The 20353-nt window shown below is 40.1% G+C and overlaps 1 protein-coding gene across 5 annotated transcripts in view; it reads left to right on the top strand.

Moving 5' to 3' along the window:
* GRID1 (glutamate ionotropic receptor delta type subunit 1) overlaps positions 1-20353 on the top strand; it is a 1483898-nt gene that overhangs the window by 1271877 nt on the left and 191668 nt on the right. For all 5 annotated transcript variants that reach the window (XR_016312597.1, XM_089676479.1, XM_089676480.1 and 2 more), the window contains exons 9-11: positions 3237-3338; positions 9765-9962; positions 14687-15011. Coding sequence is in view for 4 of the 5 variants with exons in the window: in XM_089676479.1 (XP_089532605.1) it covers positions 3237-3338; positions 9765-9962; positions 14687-15011 (625 nt within the window). In the remaining variant the exon portion in view is untranslated. The remainder of the gene's footprint in view (positions 1-3236; positions 3339-9764; positions 9963-14686; positions 15012-20353) is intronic.

Here is a 20353-nt window from a genome sequence, read left to right as displayed (position 1 = left end):
GGGAAGAGGGCCTCCTTCCCACATCTTTCCCCCCAAAAGGGATATGGGGATTTGCAGGGGGGACTTATCGGAATCTGGAAGCCTCCTTTAATAATGGGATGCATCAAGAATGTTAAACCATCCAGGGAAATGAGTACAGGGTACATTAGTACCCCTTTATACCCCCCCCCAATAAGAAATAGAAATGTAAATAATTGTAAACACCTTATTAAAAATTCCATTAAAAATGTAAACAATGTTGCCCCATGTAGTCAAACAAGTCATCCAGTGATTAAAGTGTTACTAAACCCAGGGCCCTGCATTCACTAAATCTGGTCTCACACAGTACACAGAACATGGAAGTTCAATTATTTTAGCAAATATAAACTTCTAAATACCTTTTCTCATCAGCGGTTAGAGCAGTCTTGTGACTTCTATCAGTGCCCAGTCAAGCACATGTTAAAGCTGGTAGGAGGAGTTTTCATTTTGCTCTAGGAGGATGCAGGACCATTGACCTCTATCTGGACAGTGCTGATTGGAACTTTGCTGATCATATGCACTCTCCCAAGAAAAAAAAAATCTCTACACACCAAACTGAGCATGTGCAGAGTGACTCCACACAGTATGTCTTATCAGGAGATAAGAGGGGGGCACTGGAAGAAGGGGAGGAACAGAAGTCAGGATCAAACAGCCTTTTACACAATGCAGAGGATTAACCTCCTAGGCTCCACACTGAGTATAACAAGCATACTTTACTACATATACAGACTGATTTTACTGTTGTGGGTTTAGTAACACTTTAAAAACTCATTAAATAGTGTATTTGGTTCATGGTGCTCAGGTGCAGTGTAGCTCCACTTTAACTGTTTGCCTGTTGTGGGTTTAGTAACATGTTAATCATGATGTTGACCTGCTGCACTACCAAAACAAAATGCAGAGCCTTTGCTTGTGATTGGGGATCACATCCTTCAGTCATGTAGATCCAGTATCGATCATAATTTTGCCTTGTTGCATTATCACCACAATATTACAGATTCTTGTGTTTGTACACAAAGTAGCCAGGGATCTTGGGTGATGTACTTGGCCAACTAGGGTCATGATATTGGTCAGTGATATCACCCAGGAATTCCAGAATTGTCTATTTACAAATGCCACTTAGGCACCCTTACCAAGGGTTAATTGTACTATTCCATAACTTCACATGAAGTTTCAAGGCATCCCCAAACATGCTATTTAAAGGATTTGTGTATTTTCAATTGTGCCATATAAACCACAATTAATAAAATCTTCTGCCAGGTGAACTGTTTAATTATTTGCTGCATGGGTACATTGTGGTGAACTTCCTGGTTTTCGGACACACATGAGCATGCCCCCTGCTGACCTGTGCTGGGATTGGAGACAACATGAGTTTGTCAACATGTTTCAACCAATGATTTTGGCTGAAACCTGCTGATCTGCTGTGGTGAATCACAGCACAGAGTTCTGTGTTTACAAACACAAAGAACTATGTGTACACAAAACATCGATCTGGCTATTAAAAGCAGTCAAAAAGAACTATGTGTACACAGAACAGCCAGATCTGTGAAAAAAAAAACTGCACACATTATACACATTACATTTGTTAAGCACTCAGTTAACCCCTTCATTTCCCCTGGATGTTAACCCCTTCCCAGCCAGCATCATTAGCATAGTGTACAGTATACAGTATTATTACTGATCACTGTATTAATGTCACTAGCAACACCTGTATCAGTCAGTTAGTGTCCCTCCTAGCCAGTGTCAGTTAGCACCAGGTTGCTTGCCACACTATCTCAGTAACACTTAAGTTGCTGATCACCTCCATTACTAGTATAGTGTCTGTATGGATTAGTACTTTGATCATAATCATAACAATACTAGTGTCCCCAATAGTATAGCGTTCCCAAAAATGAATTTTGGTTTTTACCAAAGACATGTAGCAGAATACATTTTTGCCTACATTTATGAAGATATTTGGTTTTTTGGATATGTTTTATAACAAAGTAGAAAATATTGGATTTTTTTTTCAAAATGTTCAGTCTTCTTTCATTTATACAATAAAAAAAACAGTAATGTTCAAATACCACCAAAATAAATCTATATTTGTGTAAAAAGAAATTATATCAATTTCATATGGGTACAGTGTTGCATGACTTAACAATTGCCAGTTAATGTAGCACAGTGCTGAATAGTAAAAATGCCCTGGTCATGAAGGGAGTAAAACTTTGGAGGTCATGTGGTTAAATTTTTTTTTTTTTTGTACTGGTGCATGTCATCCAAGCCAGCTACAGATTCCTCTTTATACCAACAGCTTGCAAAGTAGCCTTGAAAAGGGTCAGAAAAAAGGAAGATTCAGCTTCCAATGCCTTCAATAGAGTCCAGTGATATGTTCGGAATTCTTGATCCTCCCGTTGGGTTCACCTCCTGCAAACCAATTTTGTCCATTCGCTTAGCCCTAGTTATAAATTGATTTGAATGGCTGCCAGACTTGCTTGTTAGATTTGGTATACACACACATCAAAAGTCGTTTGCTGTAACTGTGCCAACCTGGGACACAAGTGTAAATAATCATTCTCAAGATGTGGATTTGGTCATATCTGTATTTTACTGTATTTTTACTTTTACAAATAACAATATAAAATTCTAGCTAAATCACAAGCACTTAAAACTCTGCTTTAATTGCTAAAAATTGTTTGCTTTTTTAATTTGTGCTTGCCACATTTTCTACTTAAATCATTTGGAATTTGGCCATATGTTTCAATATGGATAGGCGGTATACCTGTACTATTTAAATTATATTCATTCAATCCATCTTCGCAGGAAACTGAGCAAAATATGCTATTATGTTCAGTGGTTTACCTTTGTTTTGTAATAGCATACTGTTCTTCTCACTGAAATGAGTACATTACTTGTCCTGTAGTCAGCCTTATTTCCCATACATATGCATTTGCTGTTCTCAAATGCATTCAGCATTACATCGGTGCAGGAATATTTACTATGGCATCCGCAGTTGATGTCTTTTGTTTACGGAACATGACACAGAAATAATACAGGTTATTTTGGGTACAATGAGTCTACATCTATTTAAATTTTCTCAGCAGCTTGAGAATAACTGACATGACAAGTTTCTGTTTCCGAGATGCCGCTGTTACTCTATTTCCAGAGATTGCTGGAATTGTTTTTATTGTTCCTAAGTCTTTAGCAATGCTATTTAAAAATGTTTTCTGCTATTGTTTCAGCTGGCAACTTGGGATTCCTTAAGAGGCCTTAATGGAAGCCTGCAAGAGAAGCGACTTGACAATGACCTACAAGGATTAACGCTGAAAGTGGTGACTATCTTGGTATGGTACTGCAAAGCACAAAACAACTAAATGTTTCCTTTTCATCTTGTGCAAAATTTGACAGTGCTTGGATTTTATCTGTGCCTCTTCTTTGTTATAAGACTACATAAAAATGTGCCATAAAAACTGAATTTTGTCCTATTTCTGCATTTTCACCCAAGTCAAACTCTGTTCGATATGCAGTTTTATATTGTTTGGATTAAGGTTTTGAAAAGGGAAGATAGTATGTATTGGTGTGGAAATATTTCCTATAGCTACCAATTTCACATTTTAAATGCAATTTAGAAAATCAAAGTATGGAGCTATAGGAAACACCTCTAGTTTTACCGCTTTCCTAGGAGTTTATTGTATTTATTATAGTATAGCACCAATAATTTACTGTACATACTGTACGTTACCATCAATTCATGACTTCAAGGAGCTTTAAAGAATATGTAAACCCACATTTTATAATTCTTACATGTACCTGCTGTACCATGTACTTGTGTGAAAAATTATACTGTTCTCTTTGTATTGCTTCCTTTGTGGGAAATCCCTGGTGTTCCTACCAGCCCCTCTGCTTTCCTATCAAAACTGACCATATTAGGCATAAGAACACAGTGTGGTCAGTGTTCTGGCTGTGCTGGGAGCTAATCAAATGATCAGGCTTGTGCTGATATGTCTACCCCTGCACAGCCATTCACCTCCCCAAGCTCTTATATAGCTGAGAACAGGGGGTATATGATCACTTATAAAAAAAAAAAAAAAGGAAAAAAAAGTATTACTTTTTTTTTAAATATATACACAAATGTTTTGCCTTTCATTTCTATTTTAAACTGAATGGGTTGTTTTACAAGGTGAGGGTTGAGTTGCTTTCTGCAAATTATATTTCACATATAAACCACGAAAAACCTGCGCTTGGATGTGGCTACAATCTAAATTCAAGAGTACAAAATAGTAAGAAAAAGCAGCTTGCACACAAAAGGCAAATTTAAAAGTGAATAACAAAAATGCAGTGCTAATCAATAATACATAAAATATCAACATAAAAGTCCAAATAAATCCTCAAGTAAATGAGACAGGTTGCAGGAGAAGATTTTGGCTTCATAAACCGTCACCAAAACACCCGAATAAATAAACCCCTTACTGGTTTATTATTTATTTTATCGAGTTTATATAGCGCCAAAGGGTTTGCTCAGCGCTGTACAATAGAGGGGGGGACAATACATGAAACAGTACAGTAACAACAAACAGCACACAAAGGGTAAGAGGGCCCTACTCTTTCGAGCTTACAATCTAGGAGGGAGGGGGTAGAGGTACAGGAGGAAATGGCTGTGGGGGATGGAGTGGTAGGAGGAGGGAAGGGCAGCAGCTGTTAGGTGAGGGTGGGGTAGGCTTCCCTGAAGAGGTGGGTTTTCAGGGAGCGCCTGAAGGTGAGGAGGGAAGGTGACAGTCTGATGGATTGGGGTAGTGAGTTCCAGGGGATGGGGGAGGACCTGGAGAAGTCTTGCAGTCGTACGTGGGAGGAGGAGACCAGGGAGCAAGATAGGAGGTCCTGTGAAGAGCGAAGGGTACGGGTAGGGTGGTACCTGTGAATCAGGTCGGTGAGGTAGTTAGGGGCAGTGTTGTGAATGGCCTTATAGGTCACAGTGAGCAGTGACCAGTTTGAGCAGTTTGAATTGAATGCGTTGGGCAATGGGGAGCCAGTGGAGGGAGAGGCAGAGGGGGGTGGCAGAGGTGGAGCGGCTGGTGAGGTGGATGAGTCTGGCCGCTGAGTTCAGGATGGTCTGAAGCAGGGAGAGTTTGCACTGGGGTAGGCCGGTGAGGAGGGAGTTGCAGTAGTCAAGGCGTGAGATAATCAGGGAGTGTACGAGTAGTTTAGAGGTGTCTGGGGTAAGGAAGGAGCGTATCTTGGCGATGTTCCGGAGGTGGAGCCTGCAACTGGATGTTCAGACTGTATGATATCGGTCAATATGCGCAGTACATAAGAAATCACTGCAGCAGGTAATTTTCACTAAGAATCCTCCTTTAAGGTATTGAATACTCCTCCTCTTTAAAGATCTTCAAAAGCAGGAAAAACTCCCATCCACTAATCCCTCACTTTCATCTTGTATTAGAAGACAAATCCATACTTCTGCTTCAGCTTCTGCCCTGCAAGAATATGACCATATGAAACAAAGGGGCTTTTATGTTAAGGAAAGGCAAATTTTGACATTCACTGCTTATTTAAATAATACATTCAGGTCATTTATAAACTTCATTGGTGGTGGGAACTTGGGTCATATGCAGATGAGTGAAATCAGAAATATAAAATTCTCATTTTCAACATGTCTGAGGTGCGTTGATTGCTCTACAAGGAGCAATGGTTGAATCAGAGGCTGTGGCATTTGCCATATCATAAATGTAGCAAATTTTACCAAGACATGGATTTCCCAAAAATGAGAAATCTAGATGTGTTAGTAATGCTAAATAGAATATACAGTATGTCTTTGGCCTATATGTGCCACATTCCTATTTCACTAGAAATATTTAAATCCTATTTGACATGGGGGCACTTTCAATGCACAACAAAAATGACAGTTAAACAATATATACATCTTTAACTTTATATATTTTTATAACTGTAATTGTTGTGCCTTGAAAGTCCCACCATCTCAAATGGGTTTTAAATCTGTCTAGTAATGTTAAATATATGACAAACGAATCAACGGGCAAATGCACTCTGATCATTACAGCTTAAAAAAAATTTACAGTACATATGCATTGTAAACTTTTTGCAAGGAAAGCTACATCATCACCAGACTCATAAGCAGTCTGACTAGTGTGACTCAAGATAAGCTGTGATGAGAAATAATAGAATCACAATAGGGTTACTTATAAACCATTGAACTTTAGAATTTACCAAACATTAAAGTGTAAATCAGGGCAAAATAAAAAAAATGCAGTATATCTCGGCAATACATGCACATTTGCCCATGTTTTTCTCCATAATAATTTTATTAAAGGTAGACAACATATACATAGACAGAACATTTAAAGACTAATGTCAAAAGAGTAAATACCAATAAAGGATCACAAGAACAAATTTAACAAAACCATTTACAATTGGACAATCTAGAACCGTAATCAGGCAATATATAGTGATGGGCTCCTCATCATTGACTTAGAACCGTCGTGCGATATATAAAACACTAAGTGCCATGTAAGCAATCAGTAACTAATTGCCCAGAATAGAAAACTAGAAAAAAGGCACCCCATCAATTGCTTAACTATCAAAATGCAAACTCTAAGCAAATAAGAGGAAAAGCAATTCTGTACATAGAAAATAACAGAGTAAGGAAAATGGGCAGTACGCCCATAATGAGAACCCTCAAAGATCACTCATGGACTACAATGAAATGCAGGTAAAACTGGGAATGTCACCGTAGAAGAGTGAGAAAGAGAAGGTGAAAGATCAAAGTAAGAAGCCAAAGAAGACCTAACAAAAGACAAAGACATAGGGTAATAAAAGGACATAAAGGAAATCATTTACCTATGTTTTATTCTTTAGAGACCCATTAACTACAGAAAAATACCTGTTGATTTTAGAGATTCACTCAGCTCCTAACTACTGTTGTCCGACAACACACTGCATTTTTGTGGACTGAGTGGTGTCAGCCTTGCCTTTTTGTCTTTTCCTAAATGACTGACCATGCCCATTCTCATCACCTCCACAAAATAATGCGTTGCATACCTGTATTCAGAGCCTCAGATGACGAGGGTGACCTCTTGCACAGTTCCTGTCCAAGCACCCCTCGATATTGAGACAGGGACCTCAGGGATGAAGGAAAGGCACAGGTGTCAAGGTGTAGACCCTGTGAGCAGGAACTTGGGAGCACTGGTATCTGATGAACACAGGTACAGCTGGTGATGCACTGTGGAAACACCAAGTCTAGTTGATGGTGGAGTCAGGTCCCACACCTGGTAAAGTGTCACCAAATGGAAGGATACCAGGATGTAAGCAGAATCAGAGTCAGGAACAGAAAGAAGTTGACAACAATTGGGTACCAAGGTACAGAGTCACTAGGCAGAAGTATGGTCAATAGTCCAGGCTGGGGTCAGTAGTGGATGCAGACAGCAAACATGAGCAAGCAAGGGTAATCCGAGTGCAAGGTCAGAGAGAAAGCCAGGTCAGTAACAGGATCAATGCGCATCGAAACTAGATCACAGGACCAGGCCTGAAGACCATACAGCAAACAACTAGTGCAGAGTTCATGTTTAAATAGGCCACTTGGTGGCAGACAATGTGTGCACACATGCATGTTCATACATGTGAGCAAATGTGCAGTCTGTCTTCTATGCTCATAGAAATGTGCAAGCTTTTGGCTTTGCACACACACATTGGCCAAACAGCACATCATAGCCTGATGGCTGGCACCATATTCCTGACATAGGGTCTATTTGTTTTGTAGCCCCTGAATTTCTGACATGGTCAACAGATATTTTTTACACTTATAAAACAGACATAACAAAATACTTTTAAAGGTATATTTAACATACTAAAGGTGTACAGATAAGAGAAGTTCATTTTTTACGGTTTCAATACTTTTTAATAGAACATTTCTCTTCTAACCATCTCGCTAATTTTATAACACTGCTCTGGGCAGTTTAAGCCAACAAAGGTTGAAAAGTCTAATTTGTGAATATTTTTTTAAACATTTTAAAGACTTTGTACCTAATGTTTTGCCAGAAAAGGTGCAGCACACTTTATCACATATAAACCTCTTAAGTTGGGTGAATTAAAAAAAATTGTGTTTTAATATTTCATTGTTACCACTTGCAGTCAGTATGTGGAGCTATGCTGAATGTAGAGCTAAATGGCTCAGAGGAAGGACAGATTTCCCTGCTCCAATGCTAGCAACATCTTATTGCATGGACTATTGCAGTCTGCTAAAAAGCATTAATTTAGTGCTGGGTTTTCTTTTTAGAAAGCCCAGTATGCTTTGCTAACTATGGATCGCAAATATACTCTGTGAGGCATGTTTATTTGTAGACTTACACAACATAATAAAAATAAGTTCTAAAACACAAAATGTATACAATAAATATAAATTCCTCCTGCACTATTAATAAGTAGTTCACTAAGCAGCCAGCACTCAAGTGCCACAACCTAGGCACAACACACGGTAACAAGCAAATAACGAATAATAGTGTAGCGCTATCAATAGATGTACATAAAACTTAAATGGAAAATACAAGGAGAATAGGACAATCAATACAGTGCCCCTTGCAAACCCTCACGTATAGCAGGGGGTTACTCCTTGTAACATAAACAGTCCCACATAGGTAGATATCCAATATATAAGTGTCCTATAGGTGAAACACAGCACACTCTAAACACTCTTCATGCAGGTGCTTCAAACTCTGTGTGTATCCACATTAACAGGGGTGCCCCCTCACCTTCCTGCCCAGGCCCCTCAGGACCAATGAGCTAGATATGCCTCTTAGTGATCCTCCAGAAGGAATAAATTCTTCTTAGCTGGGGTGGTAGAGCTCTTTCCTCCTCTGGTGAGTGAATATCCAGATCTGTCTCCTAACACTCGGACGAGTATTACTCCATGGACATTCCCAGTAAAGCAAAGAGATCCAACATACTGTAAAATCATTTAATTAAATCCTTCAATATAAGAAATGCTTACTCACATGTAACAAGTACAATCTGGCGTTTTCACCACACTATGGGTGTACTGCATACATGAATACTGTTTCACCTATAGGACACTTATATATTGGATATCTACCTATGTGGGACTGTTTATGTTATAAGGAGTAACCCCCTGCTATACGTGAGGGTTTGCAAGGGGCAGTGTATTGATTGTCCTATTCTCCTTGTATTTTCCACTTAAGTTTTATGTACATCTATTGATAGCGCTGCACTATTATTCGTTATTTGCTTAAAAAATGTATACATGTGTTCAGCTTAAAAAATGGTCAAAAACAAATAGTGTATGTTTATGATGCAAGTTGGAGAAAGCACTTTTATTTTTGACACATTTCATCACATTTTTTCACTCTTATTGTCATTTTTTTACACTTCATTTGTTTATTGTTACTTTTTACACTTCATTTCTGTATTGCAGCTGTTTATACATTAAAGAAGCTAACAGTAGAATCTATATAGGCGAGCATAGAGTGAAATGATGCTTAGTTTGCATGCAAAGAGCCATTAAAATCTTTTATACAATTCAGAGCATGTGTGTTGGGGGAGGAGGATGTTAGTAGGTTATTTCAGACTAAAGCAAACTGTACTTAATTGCCACTATAATGTGTATCTGATTATGCATATCAGTTGCCTTGCCATTCATTTATATATGTAAATGAAATAAAATGTAAAATTCGTAAATTCCCTATTTTTATTTCATTTTCTAAGTCTGTTTTATGAACTAAAGTTTTCTTTTCCATTCTTAGGAGGAACCTTTTGTAATGGTAGCAGAGAACATACTTGGTCAACCAAAGAAGTATAAAGGTTTCTCAGTCGATGTCCTTGATGCGTTATCGCAAAACCTTGGATTCAAATATGAAATTTACCAAGTCCCCGATGGAAAGTATGGACACCTGCTTCCTAATGGTTCCTGGAATGGTATGATAGGAGAACTTATAAATAAGGTAATAAACCGCTAAGAATATAGTCATTCCTCTAGACTTAAAAATCTATATAAATACTTAATTAAACACTTACTGCATGTCTGTTACTCATAAAAGTGCATATTGGACTACTTGGCTAACACGAATCTTAGAATGAGCTGTTCACAGTGCATGGAAGGAAAAAAGAATATTAACATGCTTATTGAAAATAAAACTCAAGAGAAAACTGTTAAAGTAGAACTTCAGGCAAAACCTTTTTCATTTTGGATAGAGTAAGAGAAGGTCATAACTGCTTTCAGTTTATTTTTTAACACTGTGTCCTGTTGGGAAGAATTCTCTTTACTTCCTGTCCCATAGCTAAAATAGGAAGTGAGGGAAATCCCTACAAATTTAGGGAATCCCTATGGGATACCCAGGTCACCAGACCTAGTGTCCCCATTGGAATATTTCCCCTCTATTACTTTTCTGGGCACAGCCCAAAATTTAGGATTTTCTTTTACTTTCACTTTCAATGATAATGATAAACAGGACAAATATAGAGGGTGAATTTCCTAAACGGGGGCATAGACAGCAATAAATACTGACAAGTGCTCTCATCCATTTCCACTTTTGTCCAAAACTGTCAAAAAAAATTATTTAGTTGTACTTTAAATTACAATTTTTAGACTTGGTTTAAATTATCACTGAAAATAATACAAGGGGAATTTTTGAAAAACTGGAAAATTAAGGTTTTTCTCATAACCCAGTTGTTCCCTCCTACACCTAATAAGTTTTTATTAGGCCAGAGAGTTGTGATTTACAGATTGTTACAGCAGACATTTGCTGGTATAATTCTGATGTCATGGTTTATTTGGGGGTATGCCTTTGTGTGTGGTGGTGGTAAGGGGCAATTACTGCAGTTAGACTTTCAAGAGTTTTTGGTCACTGATAGCTTTTCCTTAAAATTTAGCAGTTTGAAAAAAAAAGTATCATGAACAGTATATGACTGTTAATATAGTAATGATGTATTATCTTAATCATTATATTAATTTTATCCATTTATCCATCCAAAGGTGAGGATTGGATGTTAGCTGCTGTTTTATTAGGTATACCAGCGCAGGAGGATTTATCACATATATATGACTATGTTGCCTCATTGCAGAGAACAGAGTCTATTATGTTCATTTAGACCATATCAATGCAATAAAAGGATCAGCAGGAAGCAAAGCGTTCATAATGTCCTGGGCAAATATAGTTGCGCCATGTACATATTGAAAATTAAAAAAAAAGCACACTTGCATACTATTATTTACAAGTAGCTGACATTTTGAACATATATGCCAAAAATAAAATATTAAAGTGGTAGTAAACTCAGCCCCTCAAATGCTTCTTCTTAAAATATCTAGTCTGATAAAGCTTTTCATAACATTCTGCATTATTCTTTCCCACCTTCAGATGTTTCTTACTTTTTTCCCAGTTGATTCTTAATTCTTGCTTCCTGGTAGCAGCCAATGGCATCTTAGCTGCTGTCTTCTGAGTCTACAGTGCAGTTTATTTCTGCCCTTTGGTCTGCTATAATCTTGCACATGCTCAGTAATGTTGTAGCCAAGCTTTGTTTCCATTCCCGATTACTATAGCGCCCATGTCCTGCATATCGAGTCTTCGACAGTGAGCCAGCATTTCAGCATGTTTAATGATCATGTAATATGTTTTTGATATTGTAAGATACTGTACAGTCTGCTATATAATGCAGCTGATCTCCTTTCCACTGAATGACATGGTAATCTTGTGGGATCTTGGAGCTGTGCCACAGAGAGATGCATATTAATGAATAGACTGATGGCACAATGATTGTGCAGTGAATCGAGAGAAATATGTACATGCGCCGGCAGGGGCGTCCCTAGGGTTGGTGTCACCCAATGCGATAACACTTGGTGACACCCCCTCCAACAATCCCCACAGAATGGATCGCATCTGCAGATTGAGCATAATGGATCAGACTACGATCCATTATGCTCCCCAATCCGCAGATCCGATCCATCCTGCAGGGATCGTCGGCATGCAACCTCTACGGGCTGACACTGGACTCCCGCTCCATGAAAAGGTAAGTTGTAATGCAAGCCGACGATCCCCGCAGGATGGATCTGATACATCCTGCAGGGATTGTTGGCTTGCTTTACAACTTACCTTTTCGTGGAGCTGGTCTGGTGTCACCCCGTGCGGTAGGTGTCACCCAGTGCAGCACGCACCCCCCGCACCTGCCTTGGGACGCCACTGTGCACCAATGATGTCAAGGACAGATTATAAGCAAACGAAGCAGGTTAGAATTGTCACAGATCCACGATCGCCGCCACCGACAGGCGACAATCGCACGACCGCAACGAACAGTAATACGTCACGCCCACGGCGTCAGACCCCAGACATTCTCACCAAACCCGTGACCGAAGGACCGGCCGATCTAAAATCGTGGTGTGACGCGCGTAACAAGGCCACACTCAGCCGCACCCAGCACAGCGATTGCCCAGCTAATGGACTACAATCGGTGCCTACAGCCTAAATGCGCTTGTTACTGGGTCGGATTAATTACGCAACTAACCCTCTACTGCCACCACCACTTTTGTTGGAGACTGGGAAACTCCCGTTATCAAATATACACTATAATGATTGAAGTATTGATCTATATAGCACGGCCCGCGGACCTGCTATACAGAGATATAACAAACAGTAGCGTCTCTTCAAAGGCAGGGATTCGTGAATAGCAAGTAAGCGCTTAGAAACAGTTTAACACTTTCAGAAAGAAAGATTTATTACTAACAGGGTCAAAACAGGTGCAAGACAATATTTACAAAGATATGTCACAAAAATATATATATATGTATATAAAGACACAGCAAGGAGATAATTAGGAAGAAGATTACAGGGTTAAGTTACTTGCCCATATGCCTGGGTTTGCAGATCCAAGTTATAGAGCAGGGTGAGTTCTTGATCTCCTTTTGTTACGATGTTGCAGGGAGATCTCTGGGTGTGCCAAGCTCTAACTCACTTGTCTCTCTTAAAAGTCCCTCTCAAAGGGGAGGGGGGCTCTTACTACACGTTTTGGGAGTGGTCAGTGGGAAACTGAATTAACTATAGCTTCATAATACATGACATGAAACATACGGTTGACCTGAGGAATGTGCAATTACTCTGGTGAGTTTGATAATGTGTGGGCTTACGCCGTTTTGGGTCAATGCTTCCCAGCCCTCTGAGAAATGCTGCCTTATCAGACGTAGGTGAGAAAGGTGACAGTTCCCCCAGACTGCTGGTGCCAACTCAAGATGTCTTAACCTGGTTGACCCACACCATCTGTCAGGAGATGACGTTTGCCTCGCAGGACTGGAAAGGGGGGATGTGAGGAGTGAGCGAGGAATACCTCAAATAACCTCAAATAACAGAACGGAACAAGAAAAAAAAGGTTGAAGGAGAACTCTGCTCCGACTCTGATAAGCAGGTTTGCTACAAGAATCAATCTACAGACAGCAATTTATACAGTGCTTATTAAGGATTTAAATGGGGAAAATATATTGGGGAGAGTTTACTACCACTTTAAGTGCCATCCACTTACTACTTGGACAAAGAAAGTTGTAGTCCCTCAAAAGTCTGTCCTTAAAATGTGGTAAAAGTGCAAATAAAAAGTGTATCAAAGACAGTGCTCAACATAATGGCTACAATCACTTTGGGCCAAACCCCCATAATGCACCTAGGAGCCACCACAGACTGTGATCTTTGCGCAAGCTGTTTGTGACATGATGGCGTCCTTTATTCAATAAAATCAAGATGTACTTTATTAGTTAACAAATTATATTTAGTAATGCTGCTTTATCATTTTACATGAAGTGTGATTTTTTTAATGATTGTTTTACCTGTTTTACTTTACTTAAAATGTGCTTCTCAAATAAGCATAGTGTGATGTGTTTGTTAGATTAATAAACTTAAAAGTTACACCTTTTGACAAAAAATAATAAAGGCACATTTTTTTTTCCAGGTAAAAACTGTGCATTTATTATTTTTTGTTGCAAGAGCCTGTAAAGCATTACACCAGTGATCATCGGGTTGCTGGTACAATGCAGGTCTCCTGCACACTCGTCAGTACAACTTGCTTGCTCATGCATACCTCGAGGCTAAGCTAAGGCTGTTATGACTTGTACTTTTCTCATTCACAGAGGACGAAACCCCGCATGGCTGCAGGTTTTTTAAATTTTGATAGCTAGTGGGGGGGGATCTCTATAAGCGGGGGTGAGGGGGCAGGAGCAGGGGCAGACTGACAATTCATGGGACCCCCAGGCAATATGGGATCATGGGGCCCCTGTGTCCTAGCCCACACTCAAACCACACCCAAAAAAGCCTATGAAAGGTACCAGGGGCATCTTATGGGGCCCCCTACTGACCCCGGGACCTCGGGTAGTGCCCGAGTTCCCAAATGGTCATTCCACCCCTGGGCAGGAGCCAGCCCTTTCATAACCTGTCACATTTTACACCAAGAATTTTGGTAACATTTTATGAAAGGTGAACTTATTCTTTAATCTAACTTATTAATTAATACATATTGTAGACCTCTCCTGTGTTGTCTTGCAGAACAGTGACATATGTAGCAGTATATGTTGCTGTTTCACATATTTATTATAATTTTCATCATGACTGTAAATTATTTAAAGTACAATGTATTTAGAAAGACATGAATTAAATGAATGATGCAATGTTTGAACAATTTCATCCTGTCCTTGTAGAGAGCAGATATTGCTGTATCAGCAATCACCATTACACCAGAACGGGAGAGCGTTGTGGATTTCAGCAAACGCTACTTGGATTATTCAGTAGGAATTCTTATCAAGAAGCCAGAGGAGAGGATAAACATTTTTTCACTCTTTGCTCCTTTTGACTTTGCTGTGTGGGCCTGTATCGCAGCTGTTATTCCGGTAGTGGGAGTACTGATATTTGTTCTGAATCGTATCCAAGCTGTGAGAGCACAAACCTCATCACAAGCAAATACATCTACATCCTCAACTCTACACAGTGCTATATGGATTGTATACGGGGCATTTGTTCAACAAGGTATGCCGTTAACTCAAGTTATATTGCTGCTTGACAAAAGTTTATTTGCTAATTTGATCTAAAGTATAATTTACATATTGCATAAAATAAACATGTAAATTATTTTTTTCAAGTCAATCTATAATCAAGGTCATAGAGGAATTGGTGTATCATAAAAATGTTTTATGTATAGTATTTATGTGCTGTCAAATTTTATTTTCCGTGACCTTGCTTTATTAAAACAAGCATCGTTTTAGATTGGCAATTTTATGTTTAACTTTAGGCAAACAGATAAAATATATAATACATAAGAGCGGTTCACATGCTAACAGTCTTCCTGTCCATCCAATCTTGAGATTGCACAGCTCTGTCATATGGCACAGTCAGGTGGATAACACTTCTTACAGTCAAAATAAATCTAAGAGCTCCTACATGAGAGTCTGAACAGGTCCCAACTCTAAATGCTATGGGGAAAACAGATGCACAGTGCTTATATCTAAGTCCTTTAGCAGATGAGGTCATCCCTTCTCACTCCTCCTAAAAGCATTATCCTTGTCAACACATTTGATTGCATCACCCTCTGCCAACCTCCACTAAAGCCTTCACAGGTCTGTCATCCATATGGTTTGGGAAACCATATAAACACTAAGGATGAGCTGTGTGTTCAGTCTGAATGTAATATCTGAATTAAAAAGTAAGGTTTGGATGTCTAGATTAAAACTGAACCTTCTGGACGTTTGACAGCAATTTCTGTGCCAAACATCCCTGAATTAATTTGCATGCATTCTTCGGGACACCATAAAATGTGCCCTGGGGTGCCTTGAGGTTTCTTCACAGGTGCCTTGGCAAAATGTCTAAAAATTGTGCAAAACTTGTATACAAGCCAGAGGGTGGGACAAGCCTACCTTTTCATTACACAAAGGCTCAGGTTTTCATTGTACACCATTATGATCTTCTAGCCACCAGCATCCTGACAACCAATAGCATCACCGTTTGATAAGGCGATTGTCAGCTACCTGCACAACATCCTAGTTTGACCCTCCCCTGCCCCTCTCTATCAGTGCTGGTGTCACATTTTCTCAGTGATTGAGAAAAACTGAGGGAGAAGAGAAACACTGGAATACTACTCAGTACCAGTGTGCAAAAGTGTATTTGCTTTGGAAGAATAAATTGCCTCTAATGTTGGGTGTCCAACGTGTGTGGATGTTTCTGCGTTATATAACACTAGAGAATAGTTTTTCACATTTTAGAATGGGGTGCCTTAAGACTGTCCATAATTTTAAAGAGTGCCTCGGGACTGTCCATAATTTTTATGGGTGCTTTGACTGAAAAAAGGTTGAGAAATACTGCATCAGTAATGGAGTGGCTAGCCAAACCTCCTTCATTCTTTCCAAAGTGCAGTGTAGCTTGAAATCATTGGAGATGTTTGCTGAATTATTTGAGCACAATGTCATCACACTGATTTCAAGAGGATGAACAGCAATTAATTGCATATGAGGTTGAGGAGAACAGTGAGAGCACAGAGGAAGTGCACAGCAGGCAGGTTGAAACAAGTGGCACCAACATCCCTGAAGCTGCAGCTTACTGCCGAGTTGGCTCCAGCAATGAGGACGTTGGGGGGGGGGGGGCTGATGATAAGGTATTCAACCATACTTGGGTACCAATTATAGTGGAGGAGAAGTATGAGTGTTAGGCACGACATCAGTTAGTCAGGGTGTTGTCCAGGGTGCACGCAGAAGAGTACAGAGTGCAACCTTATTATTCCACTGCATTGCAGAGCTCCATTGGTGCAAAGCAGTTCACCATTCCTCTTCCCAGAGTTAAGTTGTGTTGGCCTTTTTTCAACACATGTACTGCAGACTGCAACATATTCATTTGCAGTCTTAGCCTAAAGTTTATTAAGTGTGGCAATACCATTGGACATTTGGATACTATATGTTAGAAAAGACACATGATGTCTCCCAACACAGCTCATTGGGAGCAGTGCAGTGCTAGCCATTGTCAGCAAAGGGGCTACATTCCACCTCCTCCTTCCAACTCTTCCCTTTCCACCTCTAACCCCATTATACAAGATTCCCCAACAGCAACCTCTAGTAGGGATGAAAGCATTTCAAGGGGAATCAGAGGTTTACTTTATGGCTCTTATAGAAGGGGCGAGGGTCATTACGGGTCCATGAAGAGTAGTGACAAACATAGGCTGCAACTTTGCTTTGATTCTGCCAACCCCACCCTGCCATCTCCAGCTGTAGCATTTAACAGGTAAGTTTCAATGCCCCAGCTACTGCAATGAATGCTCAATAGTTCAAAGCCAAATTGGCAATATTGCTGATTTTACAGCTCCCATTTTTGAATTTTTGGCCTGCACTGCACTACAGGGGGCAGATTTTTGGCTACCTTTTTTTTCTGTAAGGTCACTCCTGACCTTCGCCATCATGTGGAAGGTAATTTTTCTATTTTGCTGGACCACATAGCCATCAGCAGAGTCCATATATCTCATTCACATCCTACTAGGTAACTCTGCTGACACCCAGAAAAAATGCAGAATGGAGCACACAGCTGGAGCTGGTTGTGCTTACCTGATTCCTTACAGATGATGGCAATGACAGAGCAGTTACCTCTTCCTCCTGCTCAGTACCATCTTTGGGTCCCCCACTTGTTCTCCACAAGTGTTCAAGAGATTTTGCAACAGCTGAAGCAAAATTATGCCACACAGTTTTTCAGCTGGTATGGCTAGGGGACATGAGCCACACTGAAGCAGACATGCCTTTCAGTTCTGCATAGACATGTCCAGAGATGATTAACCTATCCCACTTTGTGTTACATTCACACAAATCTGCTTCCCACTCTTTAGCAAGGAAAGTTCTCACTTGTGCCTTACCTGGCACATGCCCTCAACCTAGTTGTGTAGTGGTTCCTGGATAAGTACAATAACAGTTGCTTCTGAGACAAGTCATATGATTTTGTAGCCATTTCAGGTGTCAGAAGGAAAAAGAGGACTTCCTGGTGTCTCAGGGTTAAATCCAGACGCTGTCCCTGTGAGGCCTCAGGAGGCAAATGAGGAGAAGGATTATGGTTACTGTGGTGGAGCTAAGGAACAGGAGGACATAGGGCAGATTTCCAGGGTGGGGTTCATCCCTCACAAAACCCAGGAGCTGTACATGGCTGGGGGGAGAGAGCTGAGAGCAATGCTGTCCTCTGCAACCCAGAGGAATCAGGTTTCACCACTTCTGGTAATATGTGCTGGATGGATTTATCAATTTGTGACATCAAGGACCATTACTGGTTGGCAACCATCCTGGATCAATGTTACAAAGGTAAATTGTGGAGCTCACACTGCTGTTGTAGAGGGATAAAAATATGAAACACCCAGAGAATGTGCTGCAGTGGAACCTCCTTTCCAGAGGCAGGTGGCATACACTGTCTTCACCCCTTTATTACCATGCACCTATAAGTTGAAAATCCCTTGCTTACAGTTGAATGTGCTGGGTGGGAATGAATTACTGGTTGCTTGTACGATGGCAGGTGCCAGCTCTCTTACAATGAGGAGCTTTGATCAGGAAGCTGTCACATTTAGCAAATGTTTCAATTCCTGCTGTAGCTGGAGGGTCACTCGGCCAAATACAGATTCACCGAACCTCCTGAACAATGATTAAACCTGCAGCTCATTCCTAGAGTGTACAGGAATCTCTATACAAAGTGCATTGGTCTCCCTCCTGTTTATTTCCTCTTCTGTTTGAATGTTATTAGCCTTTAGTGTTAGGCTGATCTTTCTATTGGTGGAATGTTCTTAAGTCAATTTTCTCTTAGAATCAAATGTTATGGAATGTTACATGTGCCCTGTTAAAGGCAACAAATAGAAGCTGGCATTAAATACATATCACATACGGTACAAATATTCTACATCACTTTTGCGCACTTTCTGAAACAGTTGTAAAGTAATTTTTTTTTTTTATAAAAGGCTTCTAGCAACCATACACTTGTTGATAGCCCCTTGTCCTTAGCTTTCCCTTTGCTTGCATGATATGGCATCTGCTTTTACCATAGCCGAGTGGCTGGCTGCCCAGTGCCAGTTCTTGGAGAGCTGCGGTTCAAGTCTTCCTGGGCACTGCACTTATTTGTGCACCAGCTTGGGGAGAGGGGAAAGCTGAATGGATTCATCTTCCATCTTTGGAGCAGTAATTTTGGCTTTCTCTGTATTACTGACTGACAGCTTTGTAGTGTTACAAGAAGCTGCAAATGGACACCATCCATGATAATTTATTCAGCATTTTGCCATAGGTTTCATTAGTGAGCTACTTCTTACTGTTAATAATAATGTTTATGCCTCTATTTGAAAGGCCTTTTTCTTCAGTAGGTCCCTTTCAGTAGCCATGCCAAGAGAACTAGCTTATTTGCTGCTGGGTGCAAAACTCCCTGATAGATTAAGTATTGTCTTGAGGAAACCTCCATTATTTCTCTAAGCTTAGTTTGCAGAGTGCTGAAAACCAGACTCTCTTGGGCCAGAATGGCGTGGTAAGAATTATCTTGGCTTTTGAACCCTTGACATATTAGCCAAAAGGGGGAAAATGCAAAAATAAAGTTCCCTTCTTATGGGTAAGTTAATGAATCCACCTCTATGCTGTACTTGTCTCTTTCCAGGGAGACCTAGAAATCTAGTTTCTTGTTTTCACTGGAGGTGGAGATGATTTTCGGAATCCCTATCTGTAATCTTTAAGAACACTTTCTGATTTAGGCATCATTGTGTCTGTCTTAATTGCTTCAGCCTCAGGAAGCTGGCTAGTCAATTCAGGTCTTCTTTCAGGTGAATGACTGTAATAGAGCATACTGTAGGTTCCTTTCTGTGCAAAGGAGAATTTCATCTGCCAGTTACATTAGTTGGTCTGGCCTTGTTCCACCCTGCCTGTTGATATAGGCCACTGTAATGTTGACTGTTACAATTTGAATGTGCTTCTCTTGATCAGAGGCTAGAATACTGAAAATGGCTTCTCCCATTGCTTGTAGCTCTCTTAGATTGGAATAGCTTGAGGCCTAGAATGGGTCCCACTTCCTGTTAGATGTTCACCAAGTGCACTCCCCATCCCCAATTGCTGGAATCTGTGGTTAATCTCAGGGGTTTTGCCAGCTTCCAGAGACACCCATCCTGTAGTATTTTAGGCCTTAACCACCATTTCATGAACTTTTTTATCGCATGTGGGATCACTATCTTCTTGACCAACGATTCCTCTTGCCTGTCCATCAGGGACAAGACACAGTTTTGAATGAGCCTTGCATGCAGTTGAACTCATTGTACTCCTGGGATTGCTGAGGTCATCTAGCATACTAGCCTCATGGCTTCTCTGACTGAACACTGATGAATTAGAAAC

This window comes from Staurois parvus, unplaced genomic scaffold, assembly GCF_062004578.1.
Source record: "Staurois parvus isolate SC_StPar_1 unplaced genomic scaffold, SC_StPar_1.0 ptg000170l, whole genome shotgun sequence".
NCBI lineage: Eukaryota > Metazoa > Chordata > Amphibia > Anura > Ranidae > Staurois > Staurois parvus.
The sequence above is the reverse complement of the archived record's forward strand: the minus strand, read 5'-3'. Positions and strand labels throughout refer to the sequence as shown.